This window comes from Mobula birostris, chromosome 1 (assembly GCF_030028105.1).
Source record: "Mobula birostris isolate sMobBir1 chromosome 1, sMobBir1.hap1, whole genome shotgun sequence".
In the NCBI taxonomy this organism is placed as follows: Eukaryota; Metazoa; Chordata; class Chondrichthyes; order Myliobatiformes; family Myliobatidae; genus Mobula; species Mobula birostris.
Window position 1 is genome coordinate 7,954,668 of NC_092370.1, and position 25,532 is coordinate 7,980,199.

At 43.9% G+C, this 25,532-nt stretch overlaps 1 protein-coding gene across 1 annotated transcript in view; it reads right to left on the reverse strand.

Annotated features, from left to right (window-relative positions):
- Positions 1-401: 401 nt before the first annotated feature.
- The window catches only part of sdha (succinate dehydrogenase complex, subunit A, flavoprotein (Fp)), an 81,924-nt gene continuing 56,793 nt past the window's right edge, over positions 402-25,532 (reverse strand). Inside the window, exons 11-17 of the mRNA XM_072252078.1 lie at positions 24,453-24,648; positions 21,599-21,770; positions 17,197-17,315; positions 14,580-14,691; positions 12,950-13,080; positions 8,853-8,966; positions 402-981 (exon numbers count right to left, since the gene is read on the reverse strand). Of these exons, the coding sequence (XP_072108179.1) occupies positions 895-981; positions 8,853-8,966; positions 12,950-13,080; positions 14,580-14,691; positions 17,197-17,315; positions 21,599-21,770; positions 24,453-24,648 (931 nt within the window). The 3' untranslated portion in view covers positions 402-894. The remainder of the gene's footprint in view (positions 982-8,852; positions 8,967-12,949; positions 13,081-14,579; positions 14,692-17,196; positions 17,316-21,598; positions 21,771-24,452; positions 24,649-25,532) is intronic.

A 25,532-nucleotide genomic window follows, 5' to 3' on the forward strand; every position in this document is an offset into this window, starting at 1 on the left:
GCAACCAGAGATCATGGGTTAAGGGTGAAATGTTTAAGGGGAACTTCTTCACTCAGAGGGTGGTGAGAGTGTGTAATGAGTTGCCAGTGCAAGTGGTGAATATGGGTTGATTTAGAAATTTAAACTACATGGATGGGAGGGATTTGGAGGGCTATGGTCCAGGTGCAGGTCAAGGGAACGAGGTAGATTAATGGTTTGGCACAGAGTAAATGTTTCTGTGCTGTAGTGGTCTATGACTAACCATACATTACAATAGTGGTACATAGAAGAGCATCTCTGAACGCACAACATGCCAAACCTTGACATGGATGGGTACAGCAGCAGAAGACCGCACCAGGTTCCACTCCTGGACCTAATAAAGCGGCCATGGAGTGTAGTTAAGAAAATGTCTCAGGCAGATCAACAATACAAATACTTCATTTGCTTTATTCAAAATGCAGAATGCCCTACTTCATTTAGAATGTGTATATCGGTATATTTATTTGGACGTTCTAGTTTTTACAATGATAAACCAACCAAGCCATTGATAAAGCATTGCTCCACAGTTCTCTCAAAAGGCTGCTACACGGATAAGGTTCATCCGTACTTGCACACGGAGGAAGATGGCCCACATAACTAGATTCATTGAGAAACTTCATCATCAATAGCAAAATTATTCAGAGATAAAATTTTACAAGCTCTGGAACACAGGTCGATTATGTTGCAACATAACTATTCTTTTTTATTGAGCGCACAATGAAGCCGCCACCAAGATACAATTAGAAAATGAGAATAGTTCAGATAGGATCATATTTTGCTCAAACAATTTACATACAATTTCATTAAATACATAAACAAGGTAGCTCATTTTATTACGCTAATGCAGTCTGCAATGGAGACACCAATGGAGTTGTGCTAATAAGAACGTATTGCTGGTGGAACTGAGGCACATTCTTCTGCATCCAATGTTGTATCGATTACAGGTCTGTAATCCAGAGATACCTAGAATTTCAAAGTGGCACAAGACTGCTTAGAACAGATGTAGGTAAAGTGTCCAATACTCTTCCCAATGCCCACAGGTCTGAGTCAGTCAAACAATAAACCAAACCAGACACTCCAATATCGACTTGACAAGTATGACATAAGCTCTATAACACTTATGTAGCTACAAAACTAAAAGAGAATAGGAATTCAAAAGTGCTGCTAGGCCAGATTTTTTATCGACCTGAGTTGGAAGAAGAGATCAGAATCTGAAGAGAAAAAGGAGAAATTAGGCAGATTGGGAGAATGGGCAAAGAGGCAGTTGGAGTACAGTGTAGAGATGTGTATGGTCAAACATTTTGGTAGAAGGAACAATGGTGTAGACTACTTTCTAAAGGAAGAGAATATTTAAAACTCAAAGGTGCAAGGAGACTTGGGAGTCCTCATGTCAGTTAGTCAGACTTCAGGACTTGGTAACATGTTAGAGTCCATTATTAAGGCATCACACACAAAATGCTGGGAAACTCAACAGACCAGGCAGCATCACTGGAAAAGAGTAAACAGTAGACATTTCAAGCCAAGACTCTTTTTCAGGAGGTTTCAGGGTCATTAGAGGCATGTGATTAAACAGGCCAAAGTCCTTAAGGGGAAAACTTGCCTGTTAGAGATCACTGAGGAACTAACAGGCAGGTTAGACAAAGGAGAGTCAGTGGATGTTGTTTTACTTGTTTTTTCAGAAGGCCTATAACAAGTTGCCACATATGAGGCTGTTTAACAAGTTAAGCACCCATGGTGTTATAGGGAAGATACTAACATGGATAGAAAATTTGCTGGCTAGGAGGCAAAGAGTGGGATTAAAAGGGGCCTACCTCGTTAGCTGCCAGTGACGAGTGGTGTTCCACAGGGGTTGATGTTGGGGCCAATTCTTTTCACGTTATGCGTAAGTGATTTGGACGACAGAGTCAGTCCGCCAGACTACTGCAGCAACCACCCCCCACCCCCGCAACATTTTCTGCAGGTTTGATGGTGAGGTTAGGATTAGTGCAGAGAGGGAGTTCGGCTTTGTATTAGACTTTGCAGACGATACAATAATAGTTGGAGGTGCAGGTAGCATTGAGGAAGCAGGGATCTGCAGGAGGACTTAAAACAGGTTGGGAGAATGGACAAAGAAGTGGCAGATGGAATATAGTGTGGGGAAGTGTATTGTCATACACCTTGGTAGAAGGAATAAAGACAAATTATTTTCTAAATGGGGAGAATATTCAAAAATCTGAAGTGCAAAGGGACTTGGGAGTCCTTGTGCAGGATTCCCCAAAAGGTAGTTTGCAGGTTAAGTCAGTGGTAAGGACGGAAAGTGCAATACTAGATTGAAAGGACTTGAATATAAAAGCAAGGATGTAATGCTGAGGCTTTATAAGGCATTGGTCAAACCACACTTGGAGTATTGTGAGCAGTGTTGGGCCCGTTTTCCAAGAAAAGATGTGCTGGGATTGGAGAGGGTTGAGAGGAGGTTCATGAGAACGATTCCAGGAATGACAGGGCTAATGTAGAGGGGTGTTTGATGACTCTAGGCTAGTGCTTGCTGGAGTTTAGAAAAAAATGGGGCAGTGAAATCATTGAAACTTATCAAATATTGAAAGGCCTATACAGAGTGGATATGGAGCAAATTTTTCCTATAGTAGGGGAGTCTAGGACAAGAGGGCAGAACCTCAGAATTGAAGGATGTCTATTTAGAAGACCATAAGACAAAGGAGAAGTTGGCCATTCGGCCCATCGAGTCTACTCCGCCATTTTATCATGAGCTGATCCATTCTCCCATTTAGTCCCATTCCTCCACCTTCTCACCCTAACCTTTGATGCCCTGGCTACTCAGATACCTATCAATCTCTGCCTTAAATACACCCAATGACTTGGCCTCCACTGCTGCCCGTGGCAACAAATTCCATAGATTCACCACCCTCTGACTAAAAAAATTTCTTCGCATTTCTGTTCTGAATGGGCGCCCTTCAATCCTTAAGTCATGCCCTCTTGTACTAGACTCCCCCATCATGGGAAACAACTTTGCCACATCCACTCTGTCCATGCATAGAACATTGAGGAGGAGGAATTTCTTTAGCTGGAGAGTGGTGAATCTGTGGAATTCACTGTCACAGATGGCTGTGGAGGCCAAGTCATTGGGAAAATCTAAAGCAGAGGTTGATGGGTTCTTGATTAGCCACAGCATCACAGGTTACAGGGAGAAGGGAAGAGAACAGGGGCAAGAGGGGCAATAAATCAGCCATGATCAAATGGTGGAGCAGTCTAATTCTGTTCCTTCTGCTCCTATGTCTTATGGTCTTATTGTCTAAAGTAAAACTAAAGGAAAATAGGAATTCAGAAAATGGTGCTAAGTCAATAACAAAGGGATATTTATTTATCTGACTTTGAATTTGATGAGATCTAAATTTGAAAACAGGAATACAAGGAACATTCTATTTAGAGGATATTTATCCACAGACCAATTTAAAAACCCATGGTCCATATATAATGGGGTAACTATGTGAAAGCTGACTCATTGGAATGCCTGTAGTTTAGTGTTCTGTCTTTTCACCTCTGATCCTAAGCACATGCTCCTAATTAATGTATTAAAGTCGTCCCATGTGGAGTCCAATTTAAAACACCATTTCAGATAGTCGATTTAATCAGAACCTCTACCTGCACAAGCCCGTGCTGAGCAAGTTATTCTGTTGGGTCAGCAGGCAGGTTATAGTGAGAGAAATTCATAACCCTCTCTGAACGCAGAGTGGTGAGTGCTTGGAACGGGCTGCCGGCGACGGTGGCGGAGACGCATACGATAGGGTCTTTTAAGAGGCTCCTGGACAGGTACATGGAGCTCAGAAAAATAAGAGGGCTATGGGTAACCCCAGGTAATTTCTAAAGTAAGTAAATGTTTGGCACAGCATTGTGGGTCGAAGGGCCTGTATTGTGCTGTAGGTTTTCTATGCTTTATTGTCAGAGTCCTCCAGACCAAGTTTAGGAATAACTATGAATTATTCATAGAACACCACAGTATAGTGTAGGTCCTTTGGCCTATGACATTGTGTTATCTTTGAACCTACTCTAAGAACCCAGCCATCGCACATAACCCTCCATTTCACTATTATCAATGTGACTACGAGTCCCTTAAATAATAAATGTAGCTGCCTCTGCCACCATCTCTGGCAGCATATTCCACACACTCGCCACTCTGACATCCCCCTTATACTTTCTTTCAATCACCTTAAAATGATGCCCCTTGGTACTAGCCATTGTCATCCTGGGAAAAAGCTTCTGGCTGTCCACTCAATCTGAGTCTCCTATCATATTGCATATTGATACTCTGCAAGGATTTTTTTAAGTTCTGGCTATGTGTGGCAGCCCTCAACCATAGAAAGGGTGTCAAGGGCCTCCTTCACATATAGAATCAACATCCTCTCATCTGATAAAATAGTGGCTACAGAAACAGCAAGAGGACCCATGCTGAGACTGTATAAAGCACTGGTGACAGACTTCACTGCGTATTATGAGCAGTTTTGGGCCCCTTATCTAAGAAGGGATATGCTGATATTGGACAGAGTTCGAAGGATGCTCACGAAAGTGATTCCATGATTGTAAGGCTTGTCATATGAGGAGCAACTGATGGACCTGGGCCTGTGCTCATTGGAATTCAGAAGAATGAGCTCATTGAAATCTATTGAATATCGAAAGGCTTAGGTAGGGTGGATGTGGAGAGGATGTTTCCTAAGGTGGGGAGTCCAGACCAGAGGGCACAAATTCAGAATAGAGGGACGTCCAGTTAGAACAGAAATGTGCAGGAATTTCTTCAGCTAGAGGGTGCTGAATCCATGGAATTCATTGCCACGGGCAGCTGTGGGTGTATCTAAGGCAGAGGTTGATAGGTCAGGGTGCAAACAGTTAGAGGAGAAGGCAGGAGAATGGGGTGGAGAGAGAAATAGATCAGTCATGATCAAATGATGGAGCAAGCATGATGGGCCAAATGGCCTAATTCTGCTCCCATGTCTTACGGTCTAAAACTCTTAAATAGCTTTTTAAAATTTTATAAATTTGCCTGTTACTTTGTATTTTCCATAAGAACATTAGAAATAGGAGCAGGAGTCGGCCATCTGGCCCATTGAACCTGCTCCGCCATTCAATAAGATCATGGCTGATCTGGTCGTGGACTCATCTCCACCTACCTGCCTTTTCCCCATAACCCTTAATTCCCCCACTATGCAAAAATCTATCCAAGCTTGTCTTAAACATATCTACTCAGGTTACCTCCACTGCTTCATTGGGCAGAAAATTCCACAGATTCACCACTCTCTGGGAAAAGCAGTTCCACTTCATCTCCGTCCTAAATGTACTCCCCAAATCTTGAGGCTATGTACCCTAGTTCTAGTCTCATCTGCCAGTGGAAACAACTTCCCTGCCTCTATCTTATCTAACCCTTTCATAATTTTATATGCTTATATAAGATCTCTTCTCATTCTTCTGAATTCCTGGGACGAGTACAGTCCCAGGTGACTCAATCTCTCTTCATAGTTTAACCCCCTCATCTCCAGAATCAACCTGGTTAATCTCCTCTGCATTGCCTCCAAAGCCAGTATATCCTTCCTCAAGTAAGGAGACCAGAACTGCACGCAGTACTCCAGGTGCAGCCTCACCAGTACCCTGTACAGTTGCAGCATAACCTCCTGCTCTTAAATTCAATCCCTCTGGCAATGAAGGCCAACATTTCATTTGCCTTCTTGATAACCTGCTGCACCTGCAAACCAATCTTTCGTGAGTCATGCACAAGCACTCCCAATTCCTCCCTTATCCCATTGTTTAATACACTGGCTTTAGATCAAACTATTGCACCCTCCATTTTAACGAGAAACTCAATCATACTGTGATCACTCTTTCCAAGAGTATTCCTAACTACAAAATCACTAATTTTATCTGTCTCATTGCAGAGGACCAGATCTAAGATGGCACGTTCCCTTGTAGGTTCAGTAACATGGTGTTGAAGAAAGCCATCATGGATGCATTCTATGAAGTGCTCCTCAAGACTGCCTTGACCAACTTGATTCACTCAATCTATGTGCAAGTTAAAGTCCCCCATGATAACTGCTGTTCCATTCTTACATGCCTCAGATATTTCTTTTTTTTGCCTGTGCCACTGTAATGTTATTATTCGGTGGCTGATAGACAACTCCCACCACTGGGTTTTTCCCTTTACTATTCCTAACCTCTACCCAGATGGATTCAACATTCTGCTCCTTAGATCGTCTCTGTCGCCCTGATCTCATTCTTAATTCAGAGTGCTACCCCACCTCCCTTACCTTCCTGCTATCGTTCTGTATAACCTGATATCCTTGGCTATTTAACGCCCAATGCTCTCCACCCTGCAACCACATTTCTGTAACGGGCACTAAATTATACCTCTTTGTACTGATTTGTGCCACAAGTTCACTGACCTTGTTTCAAATACTACGGGGATTCAAATAAAGTGCCCTTACACTCATTGTGCTTTTACTATCTTGTAATCTTTTTCTCTTTTGCACTTGACTTTTCTTCACTCCACTCTTACTTTCCTCTTTTTTATCTTTTGCTTTTACTTTATCTTTATCCACACTTTTCTCTTTTACTTTATCCATACTTCTCCAATCGGTTGAACTCACCCCCTGCTATTTGGTTTAAAGCCCTACCCACAGCTCTAGTTATGTGATTCGCTAAGATCCAGGTCCCATCATAGTTCAGGTGGAGCCTATCCCACTGGAACAGCTCCCTCCTTCCCCAATACTGGTGCCAATTTCCTATGAATTCAAACCCACTTCTCCCACACCAATCCTTGAGACAAATATTTAACTCTCTCACCTTTTGACCCTATGCCAGTTTGCTCGTGGCTCAGGTAGTAATCCAGAAATTACCACCCTTTTTTGGTTCTGCTTTTTAATTTAGTCCCTAACTGCTCAAATTCGCTCAGCAGAACCTTTTTCCTCATTCTACATGTCGTTGGTACCCACATGGACCACGGCAACTGCATCTTTCCCCTCCCACTGCAAATTCCTCTGCAAGTTTTTATGTTATTTTTATTTATTCATTTACAGGATGTGGGCATTGCCAGCTAAGTCATCATTTATTGCCCATCCCTAGTTTCCCTTGAGAAGGTGATGATGAGCTGCCTTTTTGATCCGCTGCAGTCCCTGAGGTGTAGGTACATCCAGTGCTGTCAGGGAGGGAATTCCATGATTTTGACCCAGCGACAATGAAAGGACGGCGATATGTTTCCAAGTCAGGATGGTGAGTGACTTGGAGGGGGATTCCCAAGTGGTGGTGTTCCCAAGTATCTGCGCTCTCGTCCTTCTGAATGGTAGTGGTTGTGGGTCTGGAAGGTGTTGCCTGAGGAACTTAGATATCTTGTTGCAGTGCATTTCGTAGATAGTACACACTGCTGCAACTGCTTGTTGACGGTGGAGGGATTGGATGTTTGCGGAAGGGTTACCAATCAAGTGGGCTGCCTTGGACTGGATGGTGTCAAGCTTATTAGTGTTGATAGAGCTGCACTCATCCAGGCAAGTGGCAAGTACTAGATTACACTCCTGACCTGAGCCTTGTTGATGATGGACAGGCTTTGGGGAGACAGGGGGTGAGTTATGTGCCGCTCTGATAGCCACAGTGTTTATATGGTTAGCTCAATTCAGTTCAGTTTCCTGTCAATGGTAACCCCCAGGATGTTGATGCCACTGAATGTCAAGGGATGATGGTTAGGGGCTCTCTTGTTGGAGATAGTCATTGCCTGGCACTTTTGTGGCCCATGCGTTACTTGCCACTTGTCAGCTCAAGCCTGGATATTGTCCAGGCTCTGCTGCCTTTGGGTATGAACTGCTTCACTATCTGAGGAGTCACGACTATACAGTCATCTACGAACATCCCCACTTCTGACCTGCTGATGGTCAGAAGGAAGGTCATTGATGAAGCAGCTGAAGATGGTGGTTCTAAGACACTTCCCTGAGGAACTCCTGCAGTGACTTTCTGAGGATGAGATGATTGACCTCCAACCACCACAACTATCTTCCTTTGTGCCAGGTATGATTCCAACCAGCGGCGGTTTTTCCCTGTAATTCCCACTGATTCCATTTTAGCTCGGGCACCTTGATGCCATACTCGGTCAAATTCTGCCTTGATGTCGATAAGATGCCCCAATCCTGGGCACCATGCAGACAACACAGCCTCTGTGACGCTCTATCCTCATGACAGAGAAATCTGTCTATTGCTTTGACTATGCTATCCCCAATTACCACTACATTTCTCTTCTCTCCCCCCTCTAGAATGGCTCCCTGAACTACAGTGCCACAGTTTGGTTGCTTATCCTTCCTAGAGCCCCCACTCTCATCCACACAAGAGCAAGAATCTCAAACCTGTTGGACAAGCTCAAGATCTGAGGCTCCTGCAGCACTGTCGCTTAGATCCCACCACCCGCCTTTCCGGTAGTCATACCCTCCTGTCCCTGACCACAGACAAAATTTGAGGACACCAATCTAATGGGTGATTTCTATTTCTCCATTGAATGACAATAGATGTTAAATAGAACATGAGTTTTCCATCAAGATGTTATAATTCAATAAGTTCTATTCGGCTGTCTTTGTGCAAAGTGCCCACAGTTTACTGACAACTAACTTTACCAGTTGGAAGTCACAATTAGAGTATCTGTAATTTCCTACTTTGCGTGACCAGCAATTCAAAATATCTAATGCCTGTAGCATTTGTAAAATTAACCATTTAATTGTTCAAAAGAATGCTTTATTCAGATGGAATGGTACTTATCTCAGTCTGTACCCTAGGAATCTGTCTGTGTAAACCTTCTGTGTTCACTAATCAAAGATCCTCACCTTCCCAGTCTTTGGATCCATAGATGAGAGAGTGTGTTTCCGCCAATGTTCACTGAATGGTTTCTTTTCTTGACCTTGCAATGGCTTTGAAAAGTCATATTCATCAATCCTCACCTGAAAGAGACAAAAGAAATGAGGAAGTCCCAAACTATTTTATTGCACGATTCAGATGGCCACACAGAGAATCATTCCCAGCCTTTCAATTTCATAGAATACAGAAGACTTCAGGACAGTACAGCCCAATCAGCTCACGAAATTGTGCCGACCTTTTAACCTACTCCAAGATCAATCTACCTTCCCAGATGGCCCGTCACGTTTCTATCATCCATATAGCTTTCTAAGAGTTTCTTAAATGTCCCAAATGTATCTGCCTCTTCAACCGCTTCTGGCAATGCGTTCCACACACTCAACACGCTCTGTAAAAAAAAAACTTACCTCCCCTATACCTTCCTCTAATCACCTTAAAATTCTAAGACCATAAGACATATACATAGAATTAGACCATTCGACATCACGTCTGCTTCTCCATTCCATCATGGCTGATACATCATCCCTCTCAACCCCATTCTCCTGCCTGCCTTCTCTCCACAACCTTTGATGCACTGATTAATCAAGAACCTATCAATCTCTGCCTTAAATATACCCAATGACTTGGCCTGCACAGCCATTACTACCCTTTGGCTAAAGAAATTTTCCCTCCTCCCTGTTCTGAATAGACGTCCCTCTACTCTGAGGCTGCTCTCTCTGGTTCTAGACTAGGAAACATCCTTTCCACATCCACTATCTTGGCCTTTCAAGATTCAATAGTTTTCACTGAGATCCCCCCTCATTCTTCTAAACTCCAGTGAGTAAAGGGCCAGAACTATCCTCATACATTAACCACCCCCCACTGCCTACCTACCTGTCCTTTCAATAAAATGTGTATCCTCGGATGTTAAGCTGCCAACTATGATTTTTTTCAGCCATGACTCAGCAATGCCCACAACATCATACTTGCCAATCTCTATCTGCACTATAAGATCATCTACCTTATTCAGTATTCTACTTTACTCTGTGCATTGAAATATAACCTTTAGTCCTGTATTCATCACTCTTTTCGATTTTGACCTTCTGTTACACTTTAACTCTTCCCACTGACTGCAATTTTGCCCTATCATCTGCCTGTCCTTCCTCACAGGCTCATTACATACTGCCTCTGCTTGCACATCAGCTGCCCCATCCTCAGCCCTATCACTCTGGCTTCCACCCCCTCTGAAAAATTAGTTTAAATTCTTGACAGCTCCAGCAAACCTGCCCACAGGGATGTTGATCCCCCTCGGGTCCAGGTAGAACTCATATCTTTTTATACACGTCATTACCTCCCCAGAAAGAGAGCCCAATGATCCAGAAATCTGAAACTCTGCCCCTGCACCAATTCTTCAGCCACGCATACGTCAACCCCCCCCCCCACCAGTACCCAAAATGGTGTACTTATTATTGAGGGCAACAGCCACAGGGGTATTCTGTATTGGCTGCCTTTTTACCTTTCCCCCTCCTGGAACTTAGGGCTCCTATCATCTCCTCATTCTCCCATATGAGCCGAAGGTCATCCTGCTGCAGCTCCAGTTCCCTAACACAGTCTCTAAGGAGCTGCAGCCTGGTGCACTTTGTGGAGATGTAGTTATCAGGGAGATTGGAGATCTCCCATACTTCGCACATCTCACACAAGGAACTTATCACTAATTGTGGACCTATTCTCAGTGACTAGTTATATATCAACAGAAAATGAGCTTGCCCAAAACTGTTCTCGCCTAAGCCTGACCACTCTAACACTGTCCACTCACACGATGGGTGTTCAGCGTCTTTTTAATTTGCCCCTGGCGAGTGTCTAATAGATCACTTTGCAGCTCACTAAAAAGTCCCCAAAGCACCCGCGCTGTTTTTTTAACTCTGTGCTGATCGCAGCCCACCGAAAAGGGCCCCATTGTATTAGCCATTTCCACGCTAGGAAAGGCTCTCAGTCTATGCCTCATATCATTTCGTATACCTCTAGCAAATCATCTTCAACTATGATTTTTTTAAAAGATATTAATTTGTTTGCCTCACGATGGCATCTTGGACTGGAGGAAATTTCTTTACTCTAAGCGCCCCACAGGCATCTCACTAAAGTGAATAACTGAGCTTCCCTGGTTCTGACAAGATATTCTATTCCGAGGCCAGGAAATGAAGCTGAAAAGATGAATTAAAATTCAATGATTAAATTAGGGGAAATTATTTGAAAGGTCAATAAATGTTCTCAACATTCATAACATTATTCACAGAGGGTAGGTTTTAACGGTAAGGAAAACAATTGCACATGTTGAAAATATGCAGGTCCACGGCCAAGTGGCGGTAGGAGGTCTGTCCTGCGGTTGGAGACATGTCTGTGTATATGAGTGAATACGTGAGTGAGTGAGTGAATGGGTGGGAGGGAGGGAGGATAGAGTCTTGTTTATCTGTTGTCGTAGTGATACTTGCATGCTGCCCCCTTGAGTGCGTTGGCTGTTAACACAAATGATGCATTTACTGTATGCTTTGAGGTACAAGTGATAAACGAATGAATCTGAATCTGCTTAGCAGATTGGGCATCTCCTGTGTAGACTGGAGTAAGAGGTCATGGGTTAAGATGAAAGGTGAAATGTTTAAGGAGAACAGGAGGGTGAACTTCATCACTCGGAGGGTGGGGAGAGTGTGGAACGAGCCGCCAGTGGAAGTGGTGCCATTTCAATTTCAACATTCAATGTTAGGAGGCGGAGCTGAGTAGTTATGGCACCCAATGACGACTCCTTTGTTTGCATCTTCGAAAACAGCTCCATTTCCATCTTTAATATCTCTATTTTTCCCTTTCATGGTTCTTTTGAAGACACTGATCTGGAGATACACGCTGACTACGGTTCTTTGCGGGAATGGGACCCGCTCTCGGGGTTCCGCAATCGGCCGTTGTTAGGCTTGCCAAAGGCTTGGCCTAAGATTTCAGCACGGATTTCGAAGCCTGGCATCTTGTGGAACTGGAGACGGGCGGATCAAGGGTTGGTGTCGCCATAGGAGACCCGTGTGTTGTTGGGAGAGTCGGAACATCTGCTGTGTGCCTGGGGACCCGGGATCCTTGAGATCTTCAGGCATAGGGCTCGAAAAACGCAACGTAACGGACTTTTGACATTGTAAACTAGTGAGTTGTTTGTTATGTCTCTCCGCTCGCTGGAAAATAGAGTCACCTCTTTCTCCCTTATTAGGAGAGAAAGAGCCTGCAGCATGTCGAATTATCGGGTGAACAATGTGGTCTTTGGGGTAACTGCAAGTCTGTGTCTTTGCTATTGCTTTGCTCATGCTTGAGCGCTGGTAGCGGGTGCGCTTTATTTTTGCCGGTGGGAGGGGGGGATTGTTGCTCGTGGCCGCTTACGCACGGGAGGGGAGCTGGGGGGGGACTTTGGGGTTCTAACATTTAACTGTCGTTCATCCTTGGGGCACTCCTCTGTTTTCGTGGATTGTTGCGGGTAGAAAAAAGCATTTCAGGATGTACGTATATTGTATACGTTTCTCTGACATTAAATTGTACCTTTGAACATTTGAACATTCAAGAGAAGGTTGTATAAGTACACGGATGGAAGGATATGGTCAAGTGAAAGTTGATGGGACCAGGCAGAATAATAGTTAAAATGGACTAGATGGACCGAAGGGCCTGTTACTGTGATTCCAGACTATTCCAGAGGAACTGGGAGAATGAAATGGGGTGGGATCTTCTTTGATTCTGGTTATGAGCAGTTTAGTGGTGAGGATCTTGTGATTAATAAGCACAGTACTTATTTCAAATGTGCCGAGTGGTCAGTAAACTGTGCTTAATGAGAGCTTATGCTGTTTGTTTCAGGTGATGTAGTACTCTATGAGTTTAATTAACGTTTTTGGCCAATGACCCCTCATCAGAACTGCTATCTGATCTGTTGATTATCCATGGCCTTTTCTGTATTCCATGGTTATCTTTTAGGCACTTTTGATGCAGTAAAGATTCAGCGCCCAGCTCCGATATGTGACATAACAGAGTTATGTTGTTTGATCCCATCACATTGTCAGATGACTCTGACCTTGAAGTCCTCCCGAGCATGTGCTCCCCTGCTTTCCTTGCGAGCCTCTGCACTGTAGATCGTCTGCAAGGCACACAGCATCAAGTTTTGCAGCTCCAAGGTCTCAATCAGATCAGAATTCCAAACGATACCTGAAACAAACAGCATAAGCTCTCATTAAGCACAGTTTACTGACCACTCAGCACATTTGAAATAAGTACTGTGCTTATTAATCACAAGATCCTCACCACTAAACTGCTCATAACCAGAATCAAAGAAGATCCCACCCCATTTCATTCTCCCAGTTCCTCTGGAATAGTCCTAACGGTTCTGATGATCACAGATAACATCAATGCCTTGAAGAAAGATCTTTCTTCATGAACTACTAACTTCCCCCTATCGTAATTGACAACCCCTTAACCACATCTGACCTTTCTTGCACCTCTACTTGAAATCCTTCTCCTCTTAAAACTTAGAGCAAGTATATGCTTGCAAGAACATAGAACTGTTCAGATCCTCTACTTCCACTCTACTGGCCTCCCCATACAATACTGGTCTCTTCAGTTGACGTTTCGAGCTGAAACCTTCAGGACTGAGAAGGAAAGGGAACGATGCCCAAATAAAAAGATGGGGTGGGAGGGGGAGGGAAAGAGGGTAGCTGGAAGGTGATAGATGAAGCCAAGTGTGTGGGAAAGGTCAAGGGCTGGAGAAGGAAGAACCTGACATGAGAGTGGATCATAGCAGAAAGGGAAAGCGGAGGGGACCCGGGGGAAGTAACAGGCAGGTGAGAAGTAAAAGATCAGAGTGGGGAATTGGGGGGAAGGGGAATTTGTTTATCAAAAGGAGACACCGATATTCATGCAATCAGGTTGGAGGATACCCAGATGGATTGTAAGGAGGGTGGCCTCATCTTGGCACAAGAGGAGCCAGGGATCAGCACTTAGGAAAATGAATGGGAATCGGAATTGAAATATTTGGCCACCAGGAAGTCCTGCTTGTGGCAGATGGGAGTAAAATTAGGCCTTTCAGCCCTTTGAATCTGCTCTGCCATTCTATCAAGGCTGATTTATTATTTTTCTCAACCCCATTTCTCTGCCTTCTCCCCACAACCTCTGACGCCCTGACTAATCAAGAACCTATCAACCTCCACTTTAAATACACCCAATGACGTGGCTACCACAGCAGTCTGTGGCAATGAATTCCACATATTCACCACTCTCTGGCTAAAGAAATTCCTCCTCATCTCTGTTCTAAAGGGATCTCCTTGTATTCCGAATCTGTGCCCTCTGGTCCAAGACTCTCCCAGTTTCAGAAACATGCTCTTCACATTCGATAGGTTTCACCGAGATCCCCTGTCATTCTTCTAAACTCCAGCGAGTACGGGCCCAGAGCCTTCAAACACTTGTGTTAACCCTTTCATTCCCAAGCTCATTCTCTTGAGCATCCTCTAGTCCCTCTCAAATGCCATTAGCCCACAAACTGCTGACCAATGCCTTAAAGCCTTAAAATAAATTAATCAAGAAAGTCATGAACCTTTTGTTACAAAGGACAATGACCCCAGCAATTAACTGTATTTCTCTCTCCACAAATGTTACCCAATCCACTGTCTATTTCCAGCATCCTTTGTTTCTATTTTAGGAAATATATTCACCTCTGTCAAATGTCTTGATGTCACTCAAGCAATTGTATAGATCACTCAGCTTGTCACAGCCTTCTTTAAGCACTGACCCCGTGCGGAACACTGCTGCGTGACTTTGCATGCACTGCAGAAGGCAAGAATTAAGTGAACATTAATCTTCCGTACATCCCCAATCAGCATCAAGACATTTTATAGCCCATTCAAACCGATTAATTTCTTAATTAAATTTACACTGAACCACTGACATCATTTTAACACATCCATCATTACTGATTAAAATAATGATCAACTCGCTAACACACTGCTAAAGGAGGCAAGCTGGCAAAGGCTTAATTTGAAAGATGAGATATAAGTTTATTAGCAAAAATGTCTTTTGGTAGCTACACTTTGTTCAGAAGAGAGCACCAGTGTGAGGGAAGCTACATAAAGAAACCTATAGCATTGCGGTTGGTGTAACGCATAACAGCATCAGTGATCAGTGGTTCAATTCCTACCACTGTCTGTAAGGAGTTTGTATGTTCTCCCGTGACTGTGTGGGTTTCCTCCGGGTGCTCCGATTTCCTTCCCCATTTGAAAGACTCAGGGTTAGGGTTACATCATAGGAGCAGAATTAGGCTACTGAAAACCATATTATGTTAAAATATAACTGATTTTAGATCATTGAGGCCAAAGAATACTAACTTGCTACCCTGATGCAGATCTGGCAATTGCAGTTTGGTCCCTTGCAACAAGATCATTTCCATTTTGAACATAGTATGAGCAAGGACTGACGTTTGCCATTCGCGATACAGATTACAAATGTGAACTGTCAATTCTCATGCTTTGATGTCAAAACACTATTGAGACTTATAGGGTTAAATTACAAGGTTAGGTTGTCTAAATTACCCCTCCATTTACTTCATTTTAGAAGATTAAAAGGTATCTAATACACAGTTTTCAAATGGCTTAATAGGGCTAATACAGAGACTCGACAGAAAATGCATTTCTTGCAACAGTTTGTAAAATTCCACCTTCCGTAGTACATACTGGTGCAATTCTACACTGCCATCATAGAGCGCATCTTTGCATCAGCTATTTGTGTCTGGTAATCTGCAGCACCCTCTCACAATACATAAAAGCTATAGTGAACTATCATGTCAGCAGAAAAGGTCATTGGCTGCAGTCTACCATCACTGCAGCTTCTTTCCAGAAAGCCCAATTAAAACAAAAACTTCACACCATCTTAAAAGTTTCTCCCCATCCCCCAAGAAGTCAGCATCCCATCGTCATCTATTACCCCGCCACTACACTGCACACACTTCAAAACACTTTTTATATTGCTGTTTACATTGTCGCCTTCTTGTCAGATTGAACCAGTCTGACCATTCTCCTCTGACCTCTCTCATTAACAAGGCAGTTTCGCTTACAGAACTGCCGCTCCTTGGATGTTTTTTGTTATTTGCACCATTCTCTGTAAACTCTAGAGACTGTTGTGTGTGAAAATCCCAGGAGATCAGCAGTTTCACCGATACTCAAAACCGCCACGTCTGGCACAATCATTCCACAGTCAGAAACGAGAGAAAATCTGAGGAACTCAGCAGGCCAGGCAGCATCGATGGAAAAGAGTAAACCGTCGATGTTTGGGGTTGAGACCCTCCTTCAGGTCTGTCACTTAGATCACATTTCTTCCCCATTCTGATGTTTGGTCTGAACAACAACTGAACCCCTTGACAATGCCTGCACATTTCTGTGCACCGAGTTGCTGCAACATGCTTTGCATTAACGAGGTGAACAGGCGTACCTAATAAAGTGGCCACTGAACTATATCCGCGGCCTACCCTGCACCATAGAAAGTACACCGATGGGGCAAGGAAGCCACTCAGTGTTATGAACAACCTTGAGAAGATTAAGGATTAGCTTTATTTCTCACATGTACATCGAAACATACCGTGAAATGTGCCATTTCTGTCAATGACCAACACAATCTGAGGGTGCGCCGTGGGCAGCCTGCAGGTGCCGCCATGCCTTTGGCACCAACATAGGATCCCCACAGCTTACTAACCCTAACCTGTACGTCTTTGGAACGTGGGAGGGTACTGAAGCACCCGGAGGAAACCCACACCATCACGGGGAGAACAAACAAACTCCTTACAGACAGCAGCAGGAATTGAATCCAAACTGCTGGTGGTGTAAATTGTTAGGCTAAGCGCCACCTTACTATACCACCCTGTAAGGAACATTACTATACCACCCTGTAAGGAACATATTGGTACTGTTGTACAATTCAGCCCAGAAACATTCATTGCACATGGAGTCATACAGCACTACAGCACAAAAACAGGCCCTCTGGCCCATCTAGTCCATGCTGAACATTTCTGACCATGTTTCACATCCTCCCATAGACATTCCATCACCCCAAGTCATAGGCAGGAGGAAACATCAACCTCAAAGCGCTACCTGATCTTTAATGGTTTTAATAGGAATATTCATTAATATTTGCACTAAATAGACACCAGTTGAGCAGAATCATAGAAAGCCTTTTAAACACCAGCACCCCTATTTTCAACAGTGACTTCAATTACCCCATAATATACAAAAGCTGTGAAATATATTGACTGAGTAATTCCTGAAAGCTGCCCCTGTTCCTCACCTTCTGCATGTTCAGACGGAGCTCAGACGTGCGAGTGCTTCCATCGGCAAACCGCATTCTGTCCAGGTTCGCCACTGACTCCTCCCCAGCATTTGGATCAATTGGTGCAAGAGTTTCTCCTGGGTTTGCAGCAAGAAAGAATAGCACTTCAGATACAAAGACATGATTTTAAAAAGAATACAATTCTATTCTGTTGATAGTAATTCTTCCACAAAGAAAAACAGTATTGTTGTAGCTGTAGTCTCCCCAAGATCTTTCACATTCAAGCATGTATAAAGAGCACAAGAAAACAAAAAAAAAGCCAAAACATGATCATGTAACAATAGTTAGTGAGCATTCTCACATCAAGTTTCAGAAGGTTGTGTGATCATACCCTGCCAACGTGGAACTTAGTCTGTAAGCTCAGTGTAGTAAGCTTACCAAAGGACTGTACTGTTCTGTGATGAACTGTTTTCCAGCTCATAACACTATCCTCAAGTAACATCAACACCAGAAAGTCTGCAGATGCTGGAAACCCAAAGCAACTCACACAAAATGCTGGAGGAACTCAGCAGGTCAGGCAGAACACGAGGAATTCTGCAGACGCTGGAAATTCAAGCAACACACATCAAAGTTGCTGGTGAACACAGCAGGCCAGGCAGCATCTCTAGGAAGAGGTACAGATGACATTTCGGGCTGAGACCCTTCGACAGGACTAACTAAAGGAAGAGTTAGTAAGAGATTTGGAAGTGGGAGGGGGAGGGGGAGATCCAAAATGATAGGAGAAGACAGGAGGGGGAGGGATGGAGCCAAGAGCTGGACAGGTGATTGGCAAAAGGGATATGAGAGGATCATGGGACAGGAGGCCCAGGGAGAAGGAAAAGGGGGAGGGGGGAAAAAACCCAGAGGATGGGCAAGGGGTATAGTCAGAGGGACAGAGGGAGAAAAAGGAGAAAGAGAAAAAGAATGTGTATATAAACAAATAAGGGATGAGGTACGAGGGGGAGGTGGGGCATTAGTAGAAGTTTGAGAAGTCAATGATCATGCCATCAGGTTGGAGGCTACCCAGACGGAATATAAGGTGTTGTTCCTTCAACCTGAGTGTGGTTTCATCTTTACAGTAGAGGAGGCCATGGATAGACATGTCAGAATGGGAATGGGACATGGAATGGGTCAGGCAGAAACTATGGAAATGAATAAACAGTTGACGTTTCAGGCCAAGATCTTCTTCAGGACTGGAAAGGGAGGGGGAAGACACCAGAGGGAGGAAGATTAGTGGGGAGGGACGAATGGACCGGGGATCATGGAGACAGTGATCCCTGCAGAAAGCAGGGTGGGGAGAGGTAAAGTTATACTTAACATTTGGATCAGTCAAATAACATTACTTGGCCTGTCTTTATTTTTATTTGCAGTTTGCCTTCTTTTGCCATTGGTTGTTTGTCAGTCTTTATTTGTATTTTTCATTGATTGTCATATTTCTTTGTTCTGCTGTGAATGCCTGTAAGAAAATGACTCTCAGGGTTGTATATGGTGACATATATGTACTTTGATAATAAATTTACTTTGGATTTTGTACTTTAATGTGGTCCCTGGTGAATGAATGTTGGCTGCTGTGTAATAGTGAACATACTTAGGATGTGATACATTAAGAAAAATTCATGGATATGAAAGACAAAAAGTAACAAAGTTTACTTGCTATTTAACAGAAGTTATAAAGCTGTCCTAACACTGGATATTGCAATATACGCTCTGATTGGTACCTTAATAAAGAAATCCTGTTAACTGTTGGTGGGGAAGAATAGGAAACATAGAAACATAGAAAACAGGTGCAGGAGTAGGCCATTCGGCCCTTCGAGCCTGCACCGCCATTCATTATGATCATGGCTGATCATCCAACTCAGAACCCCGCCCCAGCCTTCCCTCCATACCCCCTGACCCCCGTAGCCACAAGGGCCATATCTAACTCCCTCTTAAATATAGTCAATGAACTGACCTCAACTGTTTCCTGTGGCAGAGAATTCCACAGATTCACCACTCTCTGTGTGAAGAAGTTTTTCCTAATCTCGGTCCTAAAAGGCTTCCCCTCTATCCTCAAACTGTGGCCCCTCGTTCTGGACTTCCCCAACATCGGGAACAATCTTCCTGCATCTAGCCTGTCCAATCCCTTTAGGATCTTATACGTTTCAATCAGATCCCCCCTCAATCTTCTAAATTCCAACGAGTACAAGCCCAGTTCATCCAGTCTTTCTTCATATGAAAGTCCTGCCATCCCAGGAATCAATCTGGTGAACCTTCTTTGTACTCCCTCTATGGCAAGGATGTCTTTCCTCAGATTAGGGGACCAAAACTGCACACAATACTCCAGGTGTGGTCTCACCAAGGCCTTGTACAACTGCAGTAGTACCTCCCTGCTCCTGTACTCGAATCCTCTCGCTATAAATGCCAGCATACCATTCGCCTTTATCACCGCCTGCTGTACCTGCATGCCCACTTTCAATGACTGGTGTATAATGACACCCAGGTCTCGTTGCACCTCCCCTTTTCCTAATCGGCCACCATTCAGATAATAATCTGTTTTCCTATTTTTGCCACCAAAGTGGATAACTTCACATTTATCCACATTAAATTTCATCTGCCATGAACTTGCCCACTCATCCAACCTATCCAAGTCACCCTGCATCCTCTTAGCATCCTCCATGCTAAGGAGAGAGGAATTGGCTGGGTGGGAGGCAGACAATGGAATTTGCTTATTTGTTTCATGGTAGTTTAGTGGTCAGCACAACGCTTTACAGCACAGGTGACCCTGGTTCAATTCCCTCCGCTGCCTGTGAGGAGTTTTGCATGGTCTTTCTGTGACCATGTGGGTTTCCTCCAGGAGCTCTGGTTTTCTCGCACAGTCCAAAGACGTACTGGTTAGTAAGTTAGTTGGTTATTGTAAACTGTCCCGTGATTAGGCTAGGATTAAAATTTGGCATTGCTGGGCAGTGTGGTGGCTCGAAGGGCCTATTCCACACTGTTACCTCAACAATGTTGGATTCCAACACTGAAAACTTGGGACCCATGTTCTTAAACGTGTGAGAAATAGCTACCATAAACTCAAGGTTCAAAATTCCAATTTTAATTCTCTATGAACCACAGTATATCGTGCTGTAGGATCCTGTGGCCACCTTAAGATTTTTAACTGATTTTGTGGTCCTCTACAATAAGCAGATGTTGCAAAGTGGCATTTTCTATGAAATGCTTAGGGCTCTAAACAAAGCACTGAACTGTAAATCATAGTACAGGCCCTCCAGCCCACAAAATTGTGCTAAACTTTTAACCTATTCTAACATCAATCTAACCTGTTCTTCTTACGTAATGCTCCATTTTTCTATCATATATCTAACAAAATAGTCTCTTACTGTAAATGCCCCTAATATATCTGCATCTACCACCACCCTTACGGGGAGTTCCACACACCCATTCTCTGTGTAAAAAAAACTTCTCCCCTATACTTTCTCCCAATCACATTAAAATGATGTCCCCTGGCATTAGCCATTTCTACTCTGGGAAAATGTCTCTACCTGTCCACTCAATCTATTTTGCTAGAGATGTACGAGGTGCCAAGAGGCAGAAAATCTGCAGATGCTGGAAATCCAAGCAACACACACACACACACAATGCTGGGGGAACTCAGCAGGCCAGGCAGCATCTATAGAAAAGAGTAGAATCGACGTTTCGGGCTGAGACCCTTCGGCAGGACTGGGGAAAAATGCTGAGGAGTAGATTTAAAAAGTGGGGGGGAGAGAGAAATTCAAGGTGATAGGTGAAACCGGGAGGGAGTTGGATGAAGTAAAGAGCTGGGAAGTTGATTGGTGAGATACAGGGCTGGAGAAGGGGGGCGTCTGATAGGTGGGGATAGAAGGCCATGAAAGAAAGAAAGGGGGTTGGGGGGGAAGAAGAACCAGAGGGAGCTGATGGGCAGGCAAGGAGATAAGGTGAGAGAAGGAAAAGGGAATGGGGAATGGTGAAGGAGAGGGTGGGGGCATTACTGAAAGTGTGAGAAATCGATGTTCATGCCAACAGGTTGGGGGCTACCCAAACGAAATACAAGGTGTTGTTCCTCCAACCTGAGTGTGGTCTCATCACAACAGTCGAGGAGGCCACAGATTGAATATCAGAATGGGAATGGGAAGTGGAATTAAAATGGGTGACCTCCAGAATTTTGTGTGTTGTTTCATACACCTCAATCAAGTTACCTCTCATCCTCCAACATTATTTGGCAAGGAATAAATACTTGCCCTCCAAACACTGACATTTTGTACGAACAAAAAACCTATAATCAAGAAGCTATTTTAACCTCGATTGGTTAGAACACTATGTGATGCAAAGTCACGTGCTCTGGGAATGTTTGCTTAATTTCAAAATGAGTCAGAAAGCTCACCAGGCTTGGACGTTTCTGCAATGGTGAGGGCACAGGCACGACCAAACACAACTAAGTCGAGTAAGGAGTTTGCTCCAAGCCGATTAGCTCCGTGTACAGAAGCACTAGCAGCTTCACCACAAGCATAGAGACCAGGGACGACAACATCTTTACCATTTACATAGTTGATCACCTGCAAGAAGCAAATTATACACTCAAATGTGGTGAATGTGGTTTATAACGTGAGCCATACATATTTCCCTTCAGATAAGCTGTTTTAAAAAAGTGTATACTTCATGAACACTCTAGAGCAGGGATTCCCAACCTTTTTTATGCCATGGACCCCTACCATTACCGAGCAATTTCTGTGGCAAGCTTCATTATATGACAGGTTACTGCAGGGTTAACTTGCAGATTGAGTCAGTGGTGAGGGAGGCAAATGTAACGTTGACATACAATTTGAGAGGATTTGAATATAAAAGCAAGGATACATTTCTGAAGCTTTATAAGGCATTGGTCAGAACGCAATTGGAGTATTGCGAACAGTTTTGGGCCACTTATCTAAGAATCGATGTGCTGGCATTGGAGAGGGCCCGGTGGAGGCTCATGAGAATGATTCTGGGAAGGAAAGGGTTTGTGTATGAGACTCTGTTTAGAAAAATAGGGGCGGGGTTCTCATTGAACCTTTTGAATATTGGTAGGCATAGATAGAATGGATGTGGAGATGTTCTTTATAGTGGAGGAGTCTAGGACCAGAGGGCACAGCCTCAGAATAGATGGGTGTCCATTTAGAACAGAGCTGAGGAGTAATTTCTTTAGCCAAAGGGTCATAAATCTGTGGATTTCATTGCCACAGACAAGTCATCAGGTATATTTAAAGTGGAGGTTAATAGGTTAGTTGGGGGATCAAAGGTTACAGATGAAAGTAGAATGGGGTTGAGAGGGATGATAAATCAGCCATGATGGAATGGTGAAGCAGATTCGATGGGCTGAATGGCCTAATTCAGCTCCTGTGTCTTATGGTTTTGTTATTTTCACATAACACTAGTGTCAATGCTGTAAATGTACCAAGTTCCTAAAGAAAACAGAATATAATTTTGTTTCTACTGGCTTAAGGAGATTGAGATTCATATTATTCATAGTAGACCACATACTAAAATGACCTTGTCAAGGAACAATAGTGGTACCTTCTTTGTTTCATAACTTTATAGTACAACACACAAAATGCTGGAAGAATTCAGCAGGTCAGGAAGCACCTGTGCAAAGGAATATAAAGTTAATGATTCGGGCCGAGGCCCTTTGTCAGGTCTGGTATTCTAACTGGCTGCATCGCTGTCTGGTATGGAGGGGAGGCACTGCATAGGACTGAAGTAAGCTGCAGAAAGCTATGCTTTGCAAATCTTCTTTAAACTTACCCCCTCTCCACCACCGCCCCCCCACCTTCCCTTTGGTATTTGACATTCCCAACATGGAAGAAAACATCCATGCCTCTCAGTTTTGTCTATTTCTGACGGTTTACCCTTCAGCCACAAGTGTGTGGGTAAGCACAGCCAATTCTAGAAACATAGAATACCTACAGCACAATACAGTCCCTTCAGCCCACAAAGTTGTGCCGAACATGTCCCTACCTAAGAAATTACTAGGCTTACCTATAGCCCTCCATTTTACTATGCTCCATGTCCCTATCCAAAAGTCTCTTAAAAGACCCCATCGTATCCACCTCTACCACCATTGCCGGCAGCCTATTCCACGTACTCACCACTCTTTGAGTAAAAAAACCTACCCGACATCTCCTCTGTACCTACTCCCCAGCACCTTAAACCTGTGTCCCCTTGTGCTAGCCATTTCAGCCCTGGGGAAAAGTCTCTGACTATCTACACGATCAATGCCTCTCATTATCTTGTATACCTCTATCAGGTCACCTCTCATCCTCCGTCACTCCAAGGAGAAAAGGCCAAGTTCACTCAACCTATTCTCATAAGGCATGCTCCGCAATCCAGGCAACATCCTTGTAAATCTCCTCTGCACCCTTTCTATGGTTTCCACGTCCTTCCAGTAGTGAGGCAACCAGAAGTGAGCACAGTAGTCCAAGTAGACCAGGGTCCTATATAGCTGCAACATTACCTCTCGGCTCTTAAACTCAATCCCATGATTGATGAAGGCCAATGCACCATATGACTTCTTAACCACAGAGTCAACCTGCATAGCAGCTATGAGTGCCTTATAGACTTAGACCCCAAGATCCCTCCGATCCTCCACACTGCCAAGAGTCTTACCATTAATACTATATTCGGCCATCATAGTTGACCTACCAAAATGAACCATCTCAAGCTTAGCTGGGTTGAACTCCATCTGCCACTTCTCAGCCCAGTTTTGCATCCTATCAATGTCCCGCTGTAACCTCTGACAGCCCTCCACACTACCCACAACACCCCCAACCTTTGTGTCATGAGCAAATTTACTAACCCATCCCTCCACTTCCTCATCCAGGTCATTTATAAAAATCATAAAGAGTAAGGGTCCCAGAACAGATCCCTGAGGCACGCCACTGGTCACCGGCCTCCATGCAGAATATGACCCGTCTACAACCACTCTTTGCCTTCTGTGGGCAAGCCAGTTCTAGATCCACAAAGCAATGTCCCCTTGGATCCCACGCCTCCTTATTTTCTGTTGTTGGCCAAATCACCAGGTGGTGAGAAAACAAAGTAAATGCTATAGGCCGAGATCCTTCAGCAGGTCCTGATAAAGGGTCTCGATCCTAGAAACGTCCACTATTTATTCCTCTCCATTGATGCTGCCTGACCTGCTGAGCTCCCCCAGGCACTTTGTGTTAATCTGGATTTCCAGCATCTGCAGAATCACTTGAGTGTATTACCTGTCCTCTGTAGTTGGTGGGAACACCCCCCATATTGTAATGCACTGTAGGCAAAACTGGAATTGGCTCTTTGGTGACATCCACACCAGCAAAAATCATGGCAGTTTCTGAAATGCCAGGCAGTCGCATTGCCAGCTGCTCCGGGGGCAGGTGGTGCAGCTGCAGGTAAACATGGTCTTTTTCAGGGCCACACCCTCTGTTGAGAGAATTGAAAGAAAATGTCAATAACCATAGAAAACATCAGATAAATTATTACTTTCAATTCTTATATAGTCAAAAATATATGAGTCAAAAAATGAAAATTAAACTATTCCTATCAAAATATTACATCAATCGACATTGCATCTGCCAGGTTCATATAAACAAGTCATGTTCTTTAGCATAAGAGGTGGGATGTCATATATTTGAAGTTGTACAAAATCTGGGTTAGTCCTCATCTGTATCACTGTACAGTATTCAGGAAGGATATGTCAGCAAGAGAGAGATTCACCAGGATGGTCAGGAACAATATGTCAGAAAGAAGGAGATTCACCAGTTTGTTTCCTGCAATGGAGGGTTTTACCAATAAAGAGAGAGTGAGTGGATAAGCTGGTTTACCCTCTCTTAAATGTGTGAGGCTACAGATGATCTTATAGAGATTTACAAATTTATGAGGGGCATAGATGGGACAGTCTCAATCTTTTTCAAGGGCAGGGGAACTGGACTGGTCTAAGAACACTGAGGCTGTCTACAAGAAGGGTCAGACCCGTCTCTATTTCCTGAGGAGACTGAGGTCCTTTAACATCTGCTGGACGATGCTGAGGATGTTCTACGAGTCTGTGGTGGCCAGTGCTATCATGTTTGCTGTTGTGTGCTGGGGCAGCAGGCTGAGGGTAGCAGACACTAACAGAATCAACAAACTCATTCATAAGGCCAGTGATGTTGTGGGGATGGAACTGAACTCTCTGACGGTGGTGTCTGAAAAGATGATGCTGTTTAAGTTGTATGCCATCTTGGACAATGTCTCCCATCCACTACATAATGTACTGGGTGGGCACAGGAGTACATTCAGCCAGAGACTCATTCCACCGAGATGCAACA